General features: G+C 49.4%; 1 protein-coding gene across 7 annotated transcripts in view; it reads left to right on the forward strand.

Annotated features, from left to right (window-relative positions):
• The window catches only part of Ctbp2 (C-terminal binding protein 2), a 127899-nt gene that overhangs the window by 110399 nt on the left and 1569 nt on the right, over positions 1-15931 (forward strand). For 6 of the 7 annotated variants that reach the window (XM_040752706.1, XM_040752728.1, XM_040752714.1 and 3 more), the window contains 7 exons: positions 4918-5072; positions 5297-5441; positions 7520-7726; positions 12506-12720; positions 13054-13184; positions 13646-13773; positions 14157-14274. In XM_040752706.1, the coding sequence (XP_040608640.1) occupies positions 4918-5072; positions 5297-5441; positions 7520-7726; positions 12506-12720; positions 13054-13184; positions 13646-13773; positions 14157-14274 (1099 nt within the window). Of the gene's footprint in view, positions 1-2885; positions 2909-4917; positions 5073-5296; positions 5442-7519; positions 7727-12505; positions 12721-13053; positions 13185-13645; positions 13774-14156; positions 14275-15931 lie in introns of those variants that run through there. The other variant, XM_040752697.1, reaches the window with a different exon arrangement.

Here is a 15931-nt window from a genome sequence, read left to right on the forward strand (position 1 = left end):
ATGCTACCCAGAAAAATCAACAACTGATGGGAAACATCTAGAGAGTTCCAGCAAACTAACTTGAGCATCTAAGAGGCTCTGCTCTGCCTCGGTGCCACCTGTGAGTTCTTGGTCTCTGACTCCAGATTCCAGTTTGGCCACTGTAAGGTGGCAGAACTTCCAGAGTACATCACCAGCTTCTGTCCCAACAGCAGATAACATGGCGAGAGTGTGTACAGAGGATGGTGACACTACCTAAATGGGAAGCAGGGAGGACAGGCTCATATATTGTAACATCCTCTGGAGAAACTTCAGAAATTCTTACTCCCTTCCAAGGACACACGCCAACTGTACTAAGGACCAAGGACCAAAGTCCCAGTGAAAACCCTTGGGAACATACTCACATTATGGCCCACTTCTCAAGGCCTACTTTGCTTTGGAGTGAGGTATTCAAACTCTTGGAATCCAAAGGCAGCCAGGTTTTTGTATGTATTGGGTATTTTTGCTTGCGTGTTTATGTATATATGCATCAGGTGCATGCAGTGCCCATGGAGGACACAAGAGGGCAACACAGCTCCTAGAACTGAAGTTAACTGATGGTCTCAGCCACCATGTGGGAACCAGAAATGCTGTGCTCTTAACCACAGAGTCCCATCGCTCCATCCCCTGAACCTAGGTTCTTAATCTGTACACAACAGAAACAGATTCAGACCACATTTTAGAAATGGATTCCTTCCTTCCTTCATCTTTACTCATGTAGTGTTCAAGAAAATGGAAAATGGGTCTCAGAAATAACAGGGCGCGATTGTGGGACAGTATCACCACATTTCCCTCCTGGTACTGCTGCTTTGTGAAGCATGACAGCCATGAGTAGATCCGGACCCAGGAGATAACTCAGCCTCTCTGTCCTGGTGGATCATCCGTGTGTCGTGTTAATTTAAGTGTACTTTACACTGTAAAGTAAGTGCCCGTACCTCCTAATACTTTAAGGGAGTTGGTGGCTTGTCTGCTCATAGCTCTGTGTGTATGTGGGGTGGGATCATGTGTTCCTGGAACATACGGTGTCATACAATGCTTTTTCCAGCTACAGTGGCACAGAGCTTGGCTGGCCAGAAACTACCCATGTCTCTCCTCCATGGGCCACTTGGGGTCTCCAAAGCCTTTGAACCTGGTATTAGCCGGATGGCCGGCATAAATGTGATCCGCTCAGCTTCATCTCCAAGCAGTATTACACCCAGGGACATGCAGCTCTATGGTTCCAGAGAGATAGAAGAACAAATTCCATGTTGATTAGAGGCAATCCTGGAGCCGGCTAGTAATTGACTGAGTTCTCTGCCACACCCATAATGCTGGGTAGGCCGTCAGAGGCGGGGCACTGCCTCCGTTCCCATAACAAGCCTAATTGTTGTTGGGCAGAACAAGTCTACAGAGGAGGGTAGAGGGATATACTAGCATTTTGTGTAGTCACTCGTGTGTCTCCCGAGTGTGTGGGAGGTGGGCAGTGATGGTGGCGTTGCCAGTCCTTGTCAATCTCAGGTCTGACGACGTGGAAAAGCCATGAGTGTCTAAACTCCATTTTGGAAGGCATCCTCATTAGGTATTGTGCCTTGGGCTTCCTTCCTCCGAAAATTCCCTTAGCGATTGATAAATGAACCACAGCTCCAGGCCAGGGCCAACCTGAGGACTGATTCCCCACCTCTGAAGGTCCTATGTGTCATTAATGTAAATGTGCTTTACCCTGAGATAATGCCCATGGCACCCCATCTGTAAAAATGGTGCAGTTCATCAGAACTGTTGGAAGAAGTGGGAGGGCGGTCTGCTGGGAGCTGTGTGCCAAGATCACCAGGGCCTCTGCCTCTGAGATTGTGTTCCCTAATATGCAGTGGACAGGTTCCCAGGCCTCCTCCTCCTAAGCTGTGCCAGGTGGCTCCTATTGAGCTGGTCCCATTCAGCATCCCAGCCAACAGGTCTCTGTCTCTCTCCCCCACCCCCTTCCCTTGCCTTGCTATCAAGAGTTTTTCTCCACTAGGGTTCATACCTCAGGCCTTGGCCAGGTGCCCTGAGGGTACTGTTGACCCACCTCAGCTGAGGGAAAGAGTAAAGGACAAGATTCACCAAAGAAAAAGGAGACGGAGTCAGGGAGGGAACTGATTGCTAGGCAACCTGGAGTCTGTTACCTGGTTAACAGATAACATGCTCTGGTACTGTGGATGGACATCTTAGATGGTGGCTCTCAGCCACTCCAGATGTGCTGGATGACTCTAGATCTCTGCCTTGCTCCTGGCACTGTCTTGTTCACTGGCAAGGTGAGGTAAACTACTCCTTAATAATACCTGAATTCCTGACGTGGTACAGTGAACCATCCTGGTAGTACTTTCCAAAGCCAAGCTTCTTGGGAGACTGGGGAAGGAGTACTACCTTACCCTCAACCCATGTTCTTAGAATCTGGGCATTTTACACGCTCCCTTAGTAAAAAGAAGGCAGGGTGGCATCAGAACTTCACATATATAGCTGCTCATCTGGTTAACAAGCAGTGCTCTGTAGCTGATTGACAGGATGAATAAATACATCAGCAACTGTGACATCACTACCATCTCACTTGGGAACAGTGGCCATCTCCAGGGACCTCACCTGGACCTACTGAGGATAGAGGGAATACTGAGGTTTTGTTCTGTCATAGGACCAACCTGTCAGATACAGATTCCTGAGCCATGGGCCAGTGAGGACTTGAGATGTACCCTTCTCGCCTTGCCATTGCCAGTATGGAAGGATTTTAGAACTTGGGGCGGGACCACTCAGGCAGGTGGCAGGTGCATGCTGGGAATGCTAGAACATCAGGGTCTGGCTGGCTGCCATTCAGTCAGAGATGGAACACGATTCCTTTCAACGCAGCTCTGCTCTGGGCTCACTGTCTGTCCTGATTGTGCAGGTATAGTGTAAGGATGTCTCTGCACGCAGAGGCAGTGAGCGGGTACCGGAGGAAGGTGGACACAGCTCTCATGAGATGAAAGCATGTCCTTCCTCAGCTCTCGCTGCAGTATGTGGCTAGCTACATGAGCCTGGCACGTGTTGAGACCCCTCTCAAGCAGCCAGTTCAAAGGCAGCCCGGGAGCTTTCTTTGGGAAGGTTGTCTTTGGGGTTCTATTGCTGTGATGAAACCACTATAAACAGCTTTGGGAGGAAAGGGTTTGTTCCAGCTTACAGCTCTCAGGTCACTATCCATTGCTGAGGGCAACCAGGGCAGGAACTGAAGCAAAAAGCCATAGAGGAGTGCTGCTTGCTGGCTCGTTCCCATGAGTTGTTCAGCCTGCCTCCTTACAGCACGCAGGCCCACCAGCCCAGTGGTGGTGGTATAGCCGGAAGTGAGCTGGGCCCTCCCATGTCAATCATCACCCAAGAAAATGCTCTACAGCAAAGAGGCGAAGGCCTGAAGGTGCGAGCATGCTTGTGCAAAGGCTGCTGCTTTGGGAGCCTTAACGGTCACAAAGAGACCATGAGTCTCCAACAGCCCTTGTCCCCTATAGGATCTGAGGGAGTTCCTCTGGCAGTGGGGACAGTCACACCTTACTGTAACTTAGACAGCTTCTGAGAGAGGATGACTGGCGAGGAGGAAGGAGACAGCCCAGCTTGAAATAATAGCCTGAACCATCCAGATCTCAGCTTGAGGAAGAGTCAACAGCCCTCTGTGTGGTGTGTGGCTTAAGGCTGCTGTGAGATTTTGTGTGGTTTTCTGAAAGCTGTCTCCTTGACAAGGAAACAGACCTTGTCCCTTCCCAATGTCATGGTGGTTTAGTGTCCCCAAAGCTGGGTCCAGAGCATGGGACTGTAGTGAGTCTAGTCAAGAGGAAAGAGCAAAACTCTGGAGGAGATCCGGGCCAGGTGACCCCAAAGTGTCAGGTGCCATTGTGCTGTGGACGTCAGGACCTGCCTAGTCTGCTGTGTAGACAGTTGGGAGGAAAGGGCCTGAGCTGGACGATATCCTGGAGGACCAGCAGAATTCAACAGAGAACATGTGCACTTGGGTACCATGGGATGGACAAGGGCCATCCGTCCCTACTCCACTTCCATAACAACCCTGTGGGGAGTTGACCAGCGTAACTACGCTGTGTCCCTTAGGGCGGCGGGGGGGGGGGGGGGAGGATTATGTCCCACACCTCTGCACACAACTTGTCTTCACTCGTCCCTTTGTTGTGTGTGTGGGGGGGTGCGTAATGTCCCACGCCTCTGCACACGGCTTGTCTTCATCCGTAGGGTGACAGGCTGTGCTTGCCCTAGGATGGAATGTTTTCTCCTGTTCACTTCATGGTGACCTGTTTGTTTTGGGGCTGAGTGCAACACCGGGAGGCATGGCAGTGGGCCTGTGCCCTTTGAGGGTGAACAAGCCTGCTGTGTGGCCTTGGTCTTGGTGTCTTGGTTTTGATCTAGAGGTATCAGGCCACAGTTAGCCTCACGTTGCTTTTTATTTTAAAATGGTGCCTGCTGTTTCTCCCCCCCCCCATATTTCTTGAGGTAGGGGTGTGTTTCACATGTGAAAATTATAGGACAACTTGTGGGCATCAGTTCTCTCCTACACTGTGGGAGTCAGTCATCCTGAAGCCATCGGGCTTGGTGACAAGTGTCTTTACCCACTGAGCCATCTTACTGGCCCAGAGTTTCACTTTGTGGGGCAATTCAAGTAAGCTATACAATTGCCCCTCAGAACCTTGCACTTAACCTCCAGTCATTAAACCTGTGTCCTAGGAACACCACTACCCCCTCATCCCTCTTCTTACCCCCCCCCCCGTTAGCTGGTTACACTGTGTCATGGCCTTGGATATCTCAGTTGGCTCCGCCAGGCTTGCGTGCTCTCTGCTTGCCTTAGCCTTGACCACTGAGGTGGTGGGGATGTCCCCTCATGCCCTCCCCACAGTGTACTTACCACACTTTTCCTCTCCACAGGTATCCGCCCCCAGATCATGAACGGCCCCCTGCATCCCCGCCCCCTGGTGGCACTGCTCGATGGCAGAGACTGTACTGTGGAAATGCCCATCCTGAAGGACCTGGCCACTGTGGCCTTCTGCGATGCACAGTCCACTCAGGAGATCCATGAGAAGGTAGGTTGCTCCCCACCCTACCCGGGTCCCTCCAGGCCGGCTGATGTCAGGAAGCATAGGAGTCACACGTAGGAATGCCGTGTTTGCAATTCCTGACGGCCTGAACCCACCAGGCCACCCTCTGGCACTTAACTCCATGTCTCCATCCTGTAACTCTGCTGACAGAATCTCAGAGCTCTGTGCACCCAGGGGCTCTGACCTGTGACACACGTCCCTGCCCACAGGTGTTGAACGAGGCTGTGGGTGCCATGATGTACCACACCATCACCCTCACCAGGGAAGACCTGGAGAAGTTCAAGGCTCTGCGAGTGATCGTACGAATTGGCAGTGGCTATGACAACGTGGACATCAAGGCTGCTGGTGAGCTCGGTGAGTCTTAGAGCCATGCCCAGTGGACAGGGGAATCCTAGGGAGTCTTGTTTCCATTTTCCCATGCAGGTTCAGGGGCTGAGACTTCTTTCTGTTTGTTTGTTTTTGCTTTTTGGTTTTCGAGACAGGGTTTCTCTATATTGTTTTGGATGCTGTCCTGGAACTTGCTTTGTAGACCAGGCTGGCCTCGAACTCACAGAGATTCTCTGCCTCCCGAGTGCTGGGATTAAAGGCATGCACCACCAACAAACGCCCGGCTCAGGGGCTGGGAGATCTTGATGAGATAAGCAGCAGACTAGTTAGTTCCTCACAGAGCACACCAAAACAAGCTAGCCACCGCCTGCCAGCCATTCCCAGGGTGCTTCCCAGAGAAAACCACAAATGGTGGATAGAAAGCTAAGCAGGAAGAGTACCTGAACGGCACAGGGGACTCCTGTCCACCCCATGAGAACTGGTGTACACTGAGCCTGGCCTTAGGAGGCTAGTGGGAGGGGCCCCAGAACCACATTGTTTAGTCTGTTCCTGAAGTGGGCCTCGTCTTTATTCACGAGCCTCATACTCCTACGACAGCAAAGCCAGGTGTGTGCAGTGCCTCTCATCTCTGCACCGCGCCTGAAGCTAGACTTGAAAGCTCTGTGTATAGTCCAGATACACCCGCCATGCTGGCTGCTGAGGCAGCCCTGATAGGATCCAACTTCCCTTCACAGTCTGAGCCTGCGACTTTGAGAGGAGTGAGTGCTTGTTTTAGTTTCCAGTTTCTTTGCATTTAGAGCAGCAGTTATGGGCCTGAACCCCAGGGTAAGAAAGGGGCAAAAGAAGCTGTGCCCCAGCCTATGCCCACAGAATGTTTGTGGGACAGCCTCAAGGGAAGGGAGACATCTCAGGTAAGGAGAAGCAGTCCTGTTCAATCCAGGCTTTTCAGAGTCCTGGGTAATGATGGCTTCCTGTGTCCCCAGCCATAGCAGCCATGTTCCTTTCCAGGTACAGCCCCTCTGAGCCCCTCTCTGGCGGCAAAGAAACTTGTTGTGAGTGACTTGAGGCCACATACCTGAGTTTAATTGAAAAACTACCCAGTGTGGTGGTATATACCTTTCATCCCTGCATGGGGGATGAAGAGGCAGGCAGATCTCTGAGTTTGAGACCACCCTGGTCTCCTTAGCAAGTTTGAGGCTAGCCTTAGCTATTTACACCCTATCTCAGAAAAAGAACAAAAAGAAAATAGATATTGTTTTCCAGACATGAGCAAGTATGCTTGTGTTTAAAAATGTATATCTGAGCCAGGAGGAGGTGGCCACACCTCTCAGTACTCTGGGAGGAAGAGGCAGATGGATCTCTGAGTTCGAGGCCAGCCTGGTTTACAAAGCGAATTCCATGCCAGGGCTGTTACATGTCTAGAAAAAAAGACATTTCAGGAATAGAGATAAACTCCCTGAGTTTGGACTTGGAGTAGTAAGACAAGAGTGACAGGTGTGTGTCCTGTCCCTGAAGGGAGCACTCCACAGTGGACCTAGCAGGTAATGATAACTGGGTCTTATGTGAAACCCTCTGTTACTATAGGTACAGTCCTGTCATCTGTTTAATGCAGGGCAGCACTTAAACAGGCTCAGAAACCCACTCAACCCTGGTGATGCGGAGACTGTGCATTACACAAGGAGAGGAACACCCGTGGTCTCTCCTCAGACAGTTGTTCAGCTGTTTGCAGCCACTTACAAGACAGGGTTTCTCTGTGTAGCTTTGGAGGCTGTCCTAGAAATAGCTCTTGTAGACCAGGCTGGCCTTGAACTCACAGATCCGCCTGCCTCTGCCTCCCCAGTGCTGGGATTAAAGGTGTGTGCCACCAGCACCATGCCACATTATGGTTTTGAGTTGAGCAAACATCTTGCCTTGGTCTCCCTCTTTAAAATGTCCGTGGTAAATGGATATGGGTGTAGTTAGTGGTAACGACTCCTAAGATGAAGAGGGCCTACTGGAACACTTGACCCAACCTGGACACGGAGTAGTAGTTCTCCATTTCTAAGCAGCGTGCCTAGGAATCCTGGGCCTTTGCTCACCTCTGGGCCTGGCCATTGCCCTTTCAGGGATTGCTGTTTGCAACATCCCGTCAGCTGCAGTAGAGGAGACAGCCGATTCCACTGTCTGCCACATCCTCAATCTGTATCGGAGGAACACATGGCTGTACCAGGCCCTACGAGAAGGCACGCGGGTGCAGAGCGTGGAACAGATCCGTGAGGTTGCCTCAGGAGCTGCTCGGATCCGAGGGGAAACACTGGGCCTCATTGGCTTTGGTATGTACCTCTTGAGACGCATTTGGTGCGAGGGGGCGGGGGTGGGGAGGTCAAGGGTTGAGATTCATAATAAGAGAACTTGCCAGGAGGTGAGAGCTGGGCCTGTTCTACAAGAACTTGTCTATGTTGCTGGTCAGTGACACAGCAGGAGTACACCCTCTACCGTCACTGGAAAGGGGTGTGCCTGATAAATCTCCCTGAGGCAGAGGGTAAAGTGTGTTAATAGTGTTGAGCGGCAACCTGGGTCATAGGTCCTGAAGGCTCTTGAATACAGACGGCACCCACTGCCCCCCAGCAGTAACATAAAGTCACTTGAAGACTCAAGCCTGAGGGTAATGCCAAGCTGTGGGCTTGAAAATCTCTTGTGAGAACGGGACAAGTCATGATCTTTCTGGACCTGGTTGTTGCCTTGGAGAGTCTCCAGCAAGTATGGTAGGGAACCAGGGAAAGTTTAAGTGGTGATGTGAGGTAGACACATGCTACTGCTGTCATCCGCTGGGCTCCAATAGGACTCCTAGTTGTTTGCCATCACTTACTAACTCCGTAACCTTGAGGAATTATTTGGCTTCTCTGCCTCCATTTCTGGTTCTGTAACTAGAGCATGAGGTGGGAGCAGGGGTACATGGCTGCTGCCTCTTGACTCAAAGGCAGCATGAGGAACACATGGGATAGTTCTCTTCTGGCTTCCAGAAATTTTCCCAATTTGCATCACCGTTAGCTCAGAGCTGGCTGAGGGTCTGGGCTTCTGAGAGGCAGTTTTAGATGACTCCAAGGGTGCTCATCTTTCTACAGAGCTTCACCACCTCCCCTCCCCCACCCGGCCCCCCAGCTCCGGCTTCTGGGGCAGTCAGGGTCAGAGTTCAAGATGCTGGGGAGGGCTCTGTGGTGTTTCCCAGGTCTCCAGATATGCAGGTACCATGTGTGACCACTATAGCACACTCTGCCGGTACCCTCCTGTGCTTCCTGTGGCTCTTAGGTGGCCTTCCGCTTTTAGAAGCCCTTCTTGTGGCCTGGGAAGGTCTCTGATCAGACTGTGGAGCCTGTAGGCAGCTCTGAGCTGCCAGCCAGCTGGTGAGAAGCCCCTCTCATTCTAGAGTCCATGTACGTGATGGCATATGCGCTTTGTACTTGAGTGTTGTATGGCTGAGTGCTGACTTTCAGCTTTCCCAAGCCCTCCCCCTGCCTCCACTACATTCATGACCGCTGCAGTCTCCCTCGCTCCCTGTATAGATCTAATGCTCTACCGCCCCCCAGAACTGTAGTGGAGAGAAAGGAGAAAGGCTGTTTGCGGCTGCCCAGAGCTGCAGCCAGCCTGGTGAGGACCAAGAGCATTCTCTTAGCTCTGCTGAAGAGCAGTGAGGGGCGGAGGCTCAAGGAAACCTGAAGCTGGGGCTGAACAGAGGTCTCTCAGGCTGCCTGTGATATTGATAAAAATTGTCTAGATACTTGCCTACCAGTATTTGCTTTTCCTTTTAATTTGGCATACAAGGGTTTAGATACGGCATTGAAAAAAGATGTTTTATTAAAAACTGGAACATTTCACATCGTGTCACTTTTACACAGGGGCCACATTTTATCTGTTTGGTCTGCCAAAGTGAAGGGGTTTTGTTTGTCTTAAACGTGGCCTGTGCCATTGAGTTTTCATCTGCGGAGACAGTGATGTTGATGGCAGTGAAAACTTGTGTGAGTTGATGAAACACACCCCGAGTCAGCATGGTGTGTTTAAATCTGGCTTTGGGGTCTGGGCACCTCTGCCACCTCCCAAGGCTCTGGACATATAAAGGGCTCAAATCACAGTATAAGAAAACTGCATACCCAGTTAGGAGAAGGACTCATTTATAGACTTAGGCACGGGCCACATGATAGGGTCCTCAAATCGCACCTTTCAAGGATGTCACTGAGCCCTTGTCCCTGCCACACTTCCTTCCTCCTTCCACTGTCTATTCTACTTGCTCCTCTGCCACCCTACTGTGTGGCTAGTCTAGCTCCTGGGCAGCCGTGTCCTCAAAGTGACATTAAGAGAGAAGACTGACACTGCAGCTGTCCCTCTCTGTCAGAGTGGCCTCATTATTCCACCACAGTGAGAGAGAGACAGAGAGACAGACAGACAGACACTGCTACCAGATGGGAATGTGCACCTTCTAACTCCCCTCATTTTCAAAGACACCCGTGTGGGGTCTCTATGTGGGGGTTGCCTCCCACCAAGTATACTTGGAGGTCACCTCCCAAGTCCTGGGATTAAAGTCACGTACCACTACCCATCTTGAACAGGGTTTTAGATAAGGTATACTTTGTAGTCTGCCTAGTTGAATTCCAAGCCAACATTATCCCTCTCAAATCATTTTGAACCTGGAAGTGCTGTTGGGATCCGTGGCTTTGAGCAGAGGATAGCCATTGTGGAATTCAAGTGTTTTCCTCTCTGCTATCTGACATCCATTATAGTGTGGAGAGTCCTTCAGGCCTTAGGACAATGGTGTTTTGACCATCATACCCGTGTAAAGGCAAATCCAACAAAAATAAAGTTAGAAACATTGACGTTCACACAGAGAGCGCGTCAAGGAATGACACTCCTGCGTTAAAGTCAGAACATAAGCAAAGGTGAGAGAGATGACAGGACCAAGGGCACACTGGTGGTGACGTTTGGACCCTAGTGAGGGGCACGCAACAGCCTAATTGGGTGTGTGCTACTCCTCAGAGGGCCCAAGTTTGGTCCCCAGCACCCACACCAGGCAGCTCGCAATGCCTGTAATTCCAGCTCTGGGGAGGCATTTTCCTAGTTGAGGTTGCCTCTCTTCAAGTCCCAGTCTTTACAAATTCAAGCACATTAACATGTCTCTTTAAAATAGCTGATCTCTTAAAAATACAAAGTCTTTTAGAATTCACATGTGTGTGCTCCAGTAAAATCAACAAATAAGTACTCTCTTACTTAAGAGGGAAGAACCAGGGCACAGTCACAGTCCTATCAGAGCAAAACCAAACTCCAACACTGTAAAGAACTCAGTGTCCAGTGTCTGAGAGTCACTCATGTTCTTCTGGGCATCCCTAAGGGGCTTGGGTCACTTCTCTAGCTGTGCGCTCTGCAGCACGCACAGCGTGTCTTCTAGGCTCTGGCTGGCTCCACTCAACTGTTAACACTGTTCTCAGGGGTCATCCCATGATCCTGGCATCTCCAATATGCTGGGATTCCTTGCTGCAACTGGGCTGAACTTCCCCTAATAACCTCTCATAGGCTGCCCTCGTGGTGCCAAGCCTCAACTCCTGTGCATGACTCCTTCAGTTCTGGGCCTTCAACTGCCACTGAGGCTGCACCTTCACCAATAGCCTTTCCTGGCCTCTCATAGTGCCAAGTCTCAGCTGCTTTCCGTGACCCCTTCATGCCTTAAACCAGTACCACCTGGGTGACGCTAACACTACCAAATTAAGCTGCCAGCATGAGATACAACCTCAGCCATATCTGGAATGTAGCTTCTGTGTGCTGACTCTCAAGAAACACGTCCCAGAAGATTTTACCTTAATGATGCAGGTCTCTTTTTTTGTTGTTGTTGTTGTTGTTTGTTTTTTTGTTTAGGTTTTTTGGTTTTTTGAGACAGGATTTCTTTGTATTGTTTTGGAGCCTGTCCTGGAACTCGCTTGGTAGACCAGGCTTGGTCTCGAACTCACAGAGATCCACCTGCCTCTGCCTCCTTAATCACCACTGACTTCTTAGATCTGGCTAACTGGTATCAATTGTCCCAGTAACACAAAGGTTTCACTTCCAGAATGACAGAATCTTTATTCAGAGTAGCAAACAGCCTTGCTAGAGTTAAATTTCCTTCTGAAACTTCACAAGCCAGGTCTCCATCCTCTGCATGTCTCTCAACGTTCTGTTTTGGTTTTTCGAGACAGGGTTTCTCTGTGTATCCTTGGCTGTCCTGGAACTCACTCTATAGACAAGGCTAGCCTTGTTTTCAGAGATCATCCTGCCTCTGCCAGCTGTTAGGACTAAAGGTGTGCAACACCACTGCTAAGCTCACTCTTAATATTCTTATCTTCCAAGTTCCTACAGAACAGCTCACAGGCTCAACACTCAATAGCTTTTCTAGCCCTGGGTTCCAAAGTCCTTCCACAATCCCTTCTAAAACAACGTAGTCAGGTCTGTCACAATGATACTGCACTACCCTTTGACCAATTTGTCTTAGTTATCATTACTATTGCTGGAAAAGCATCATGATCAAAAAATTAAGTTGGGGGAGTAAAGGACTTACTATCACTGTTCATATCAAAGGAAATCAGAACAGAAACTCATAAGCAAGGCAGGAATTTGGAGGCAGGAGATGATGCAGAGACCATGAAGGAGTGCTACTTACTGCCTTGTTCAGCCTGCTTTCTTATAGAACTCAGGACTGCCTGCCCAGGGATGGCGCCACCCATGATGGGCTGGGTCCTTCCCCATCAATCACTAATTAAGAAAATACCTTAACCCTGGATCTTAATGGAGGCATCCTCTCAATTGAGGTTCCTTCCCTTCAGATAGATAACTCTAGCTTGCGTCAAACTGACATAAGACTAGCCAGCACAGATGTTCTCTTCTGGCCTGCACTTAAATACACAGACCCACAGATATCTTTTATAAAGCTCCGTGGCGGATATAACATCGTCACAATTGTAGGACACACTTTGGCATGGTAACTTGGCAGCACTTCCCAGAAAGGACAACTATCTCAGGTCACTGGACAGAACAGGGAGACAGCACATATGTTCTGCAGACCATACTCACCTGAACATTCTGTCTCTGCACAGGTCGCACGGGGCAGGCAGTTGCAGTTCGAGCCAAGGCCTTTGGATTCAGCGTCATATTTTATGACCCCTACTTACAGGATGGGATAGAGCGGTCTCTGGGAGTACAAAGGGTCTACACCCTGCAAGACCTGCTGTATCAGAGTGACTGTGTATCCCTGCACTGCAATCTGAATGAGCATAACCACCACCTCATCAACGACTTCACTATCAAGCAGGTAACTGGGAAGTGAATTTATGTCCTGCCAGAGTTTCAACAGCACCTGCCACGGGTACAAGAGGGGTTGGAAGCAGGCTCATGGGCACAGTGGTATGCATGCAGGGAAGTGACCCTGGGACAATCAGTAATAGGGGTTATGGCCCAACTGGCTCCCATCCCTCCCTTCAGGTAGCCAAATGACTGGCACAGTTCCAGCCTTCCATACCTCATGGCCCAGTGAAGGGAAACACTCTGACCTCCATTTCTTCCTGAACTGCCTCTCATAGTTGAAACGACAGACCTCCCTTCCAGAGATTCTCGTGGTATGACCGGTTCCTCTTTCCTTCTGTAGATGAGGCAAGGAGCGTTCCTTGTGAACGCAGCCAGAGGTGGTCTGGTGGATGAGAAAGCCCTCGCTCAGGCCCTCAAAGAGGGAAGGATACGAGGAGCAGCCCTCGATGTGCACGAGTCTGAGCCCTTCAGGTATGTGTTTTCGATGCTTCTAGCTTTCTACCACAAATCCGGTCCAACGCTTGAAACTTGAAGTACTTTCCAACACAGTAACCTGGCTAGGAAATTCTGCAAAACTGCTTAGTAGCGTCAGGGTCCTCGACTCTGCAGTGTTATGGAAAAGGACATTAGAGAGGACTGGGACAGAAAGGCAAGGTGGTGATATCTTTGATCTGGAGATGCTGGAATATTCATTCTGACCAGAAGGGGGATCCCTTAAGTAGCTTTTTTCTTTCTGGCATACCTGCTGTCATAGTTGTGGTGACTTGATGTTCACCAATTCCCGTCCTAATGAAATCTGAGACAGGACTTGACTTCCCTGTTCTCTGCTAACATACACAGCTACTGTTCCAAATGGCCTTGAGGCCTCCCATAATGAGTAGTAATTGCATTAAACTACTCCTATTTTTACTGAATACATTTCCGTTCACCAGCTTCGCTCAGGGCCCATTGAAAGATGCACCAAATCTGATCTGCACACCGCACACAGCCTGGTACAGTGAACAAGCATCACTAGAGATGAGGGAAGCAGCTGCCACTGAGATCCGCCGAGCAATCACAGGTGAGCAGCCTCCGCCCGTAGCATAGTGCGGTTATCGCTAAACCTGTTGGTTAAAAGTATCTGCTGAGTTATTATATGAACTAAAAACTAAATTTCAAAGAGGAATCCAGCTCCCCTATTACAGAGGGTAGCCAAACACAGTCAGGAAGAAGCTCTTGTCTTAACCAGCTTAGGCTGAAGCCACTAGAATAGTAAAAACCTGTGGCCTTGAAAATACATGTATGGCTCAAGCTACTAAAGTAACATGCTTCCAAATCTGAGTTCAATCACAAGAACCCTCTCATGTGCCACACACACACACACACACACACACACACACACACACACACACAGCTCGTGCTTGTAAAATAATACATGTGATTAACATAACCCGCCTGCTCTAGGTCGCATCCCAGAAAGCTTGCGAAACTGTGTCAACAAAGAATTCTTCGTTACTTCAGCTCCTTGGTCAGTCATCGACCAACAAGCAATTCATCCCGAGCTCAATGGTGCCACATACAGGTGAGAAGGAGAACTGAAGTTTTTGGGACCTGGTAGTATCGTGTCCTTAGGGAGAAAAGGAGGCAAGAAAATCCCAGACCTAAGTAGTTGATGTAACCTAGGCCCTTAAATTAGCCTTAGCCTCTTGGGGGTTAGATTTCTATGTGCACTAATAGTCCTATGGCTGGCCCAGCAAATTCCATGCAGAAAGTATAGGAGATGGGAACAGGGACTCCATAGTTCTTGTCTGAAGTTTTAAGGTGGTATAACCCTGCTAAAGACCCCTGCAGACTGAGCTTCCTCTTGAATAATGAGACCAAGTCTGGGAGAATGTATTAATGATCCCATTTTCTGGTTTGACTCTTCTGTCCAAGAAAACCTCCTAACAGAAACAGATACACTTAAAGGAAGCAATAGTGTTGCTTGGGGGTTGCCATGATCCCCTTCTACCTTCTAGGGAAATTAATTCCACTGAGCATAGAGGGAAAGAAGCCACAGCCTGGCTCTGTGAGCATTTGACAACATTCCCATCTGGGCCAAATGAGCCTTTACCATGGCTGATCTATGCACTGTAATGTTGAATGATAGTCCCACTCCCAGCCAGGACAGCTAGAAATGTGACAGGACATTGTCATGTGTTCTGGTTCTATTTCTAGTACTTGAATAAGGTGGGTACGGATGGGATTTGGTTTATATGTAATAAAGCTCTGAAGAAGCTATGCATATGCATATAGATCACAGGAGTCTTTATTATTCCACCCAGTCTCATCCTGTTTTCCCTGAGGGTGTTGTCAGATGGTTTCGCTTTAGTCTATGTTAGCCTCCGATCCATGGGAACGCCCTGGAGCCAATCTTAGCTTCTTACCTCATAAGGACTTTGTCTCAATTCCTTCAATAAGTATACTAGACTCTTTGGCCCGCTGGAACATTCCATGGGACTACAAAGCTTAGAAGGTACTTGCTAAACAAAGGTCTAGAGAGGTGCTGATGCTTCCTTCCAGTGTGAGATGCCATCCTTGAAGCTACCTTACTTACAAAGCACTGGCCTCCTGAGTTTATACACGGAGTCACATTGTACCTTAGAGCCATATGATCTATAGGCAGTTCAAATACATAGTGTCTCCACATACAGAGAGACCAATAGCCTACTGTGCCAGTCCTCCTCAGCAAGGAACACAGAACCAACTGGCCTAGGGAGCCACTGTCTTGTAAGTTCACATCAGTTTCTTCAGTGGCTAATGAACTACATGTATATTTCTCAGTTCTGGAAGCAGAAGTAAGTGTGAGGACAAGCCATGGCTGTGCCCTGTAGAGGACCCTGTTGGAGTCAGACTGATCATTCTCCTGTTTACTACAAAGTTCCATCCTCTAGCACTTAGAGAGTGGGACCTGAAAATGTAACTTGGAGTACTTGGTGAAATCTGCAGAGAAATCTTCTTAACTGGCTGGTATTTTCCAAAAGTGACTTTGAGTCTAACCTGTACAGGGTGTTTGGATATTTTTAGGTTCTTTTTTGTTGTGCTTTAAACAAATCCTCAAGCTGGGCGGTGGTGGCGCACACCTTTAGTCCCAGCACTCGGGAGGCAGAGGCAGGTGGATCTCTGTGAGTTCGAGGCCGGGCTGGACCAACAGCCTCCAAAACAATACAGAGAAACCCTGTCTCGTAAAAAAACAAAAA

The sequence above is a fragment of the Mesocricetus auratus genome, unplaced genomic scaffold (assembly GCF_017639785.1).
Source record: "Mesocricetus auratus isolate SY011 unplaced genomic scaffold, BCM_Maur_2.0 Super-Scaffold_4256, whole genome shotgun sequence".
Classification (NCBI taxonomy): Eukaryota; Metazoa; Chordata; class Mammalia; order Rodentia; family Cricetidae; genus Mesocricetus; species Mesocricetus auratus.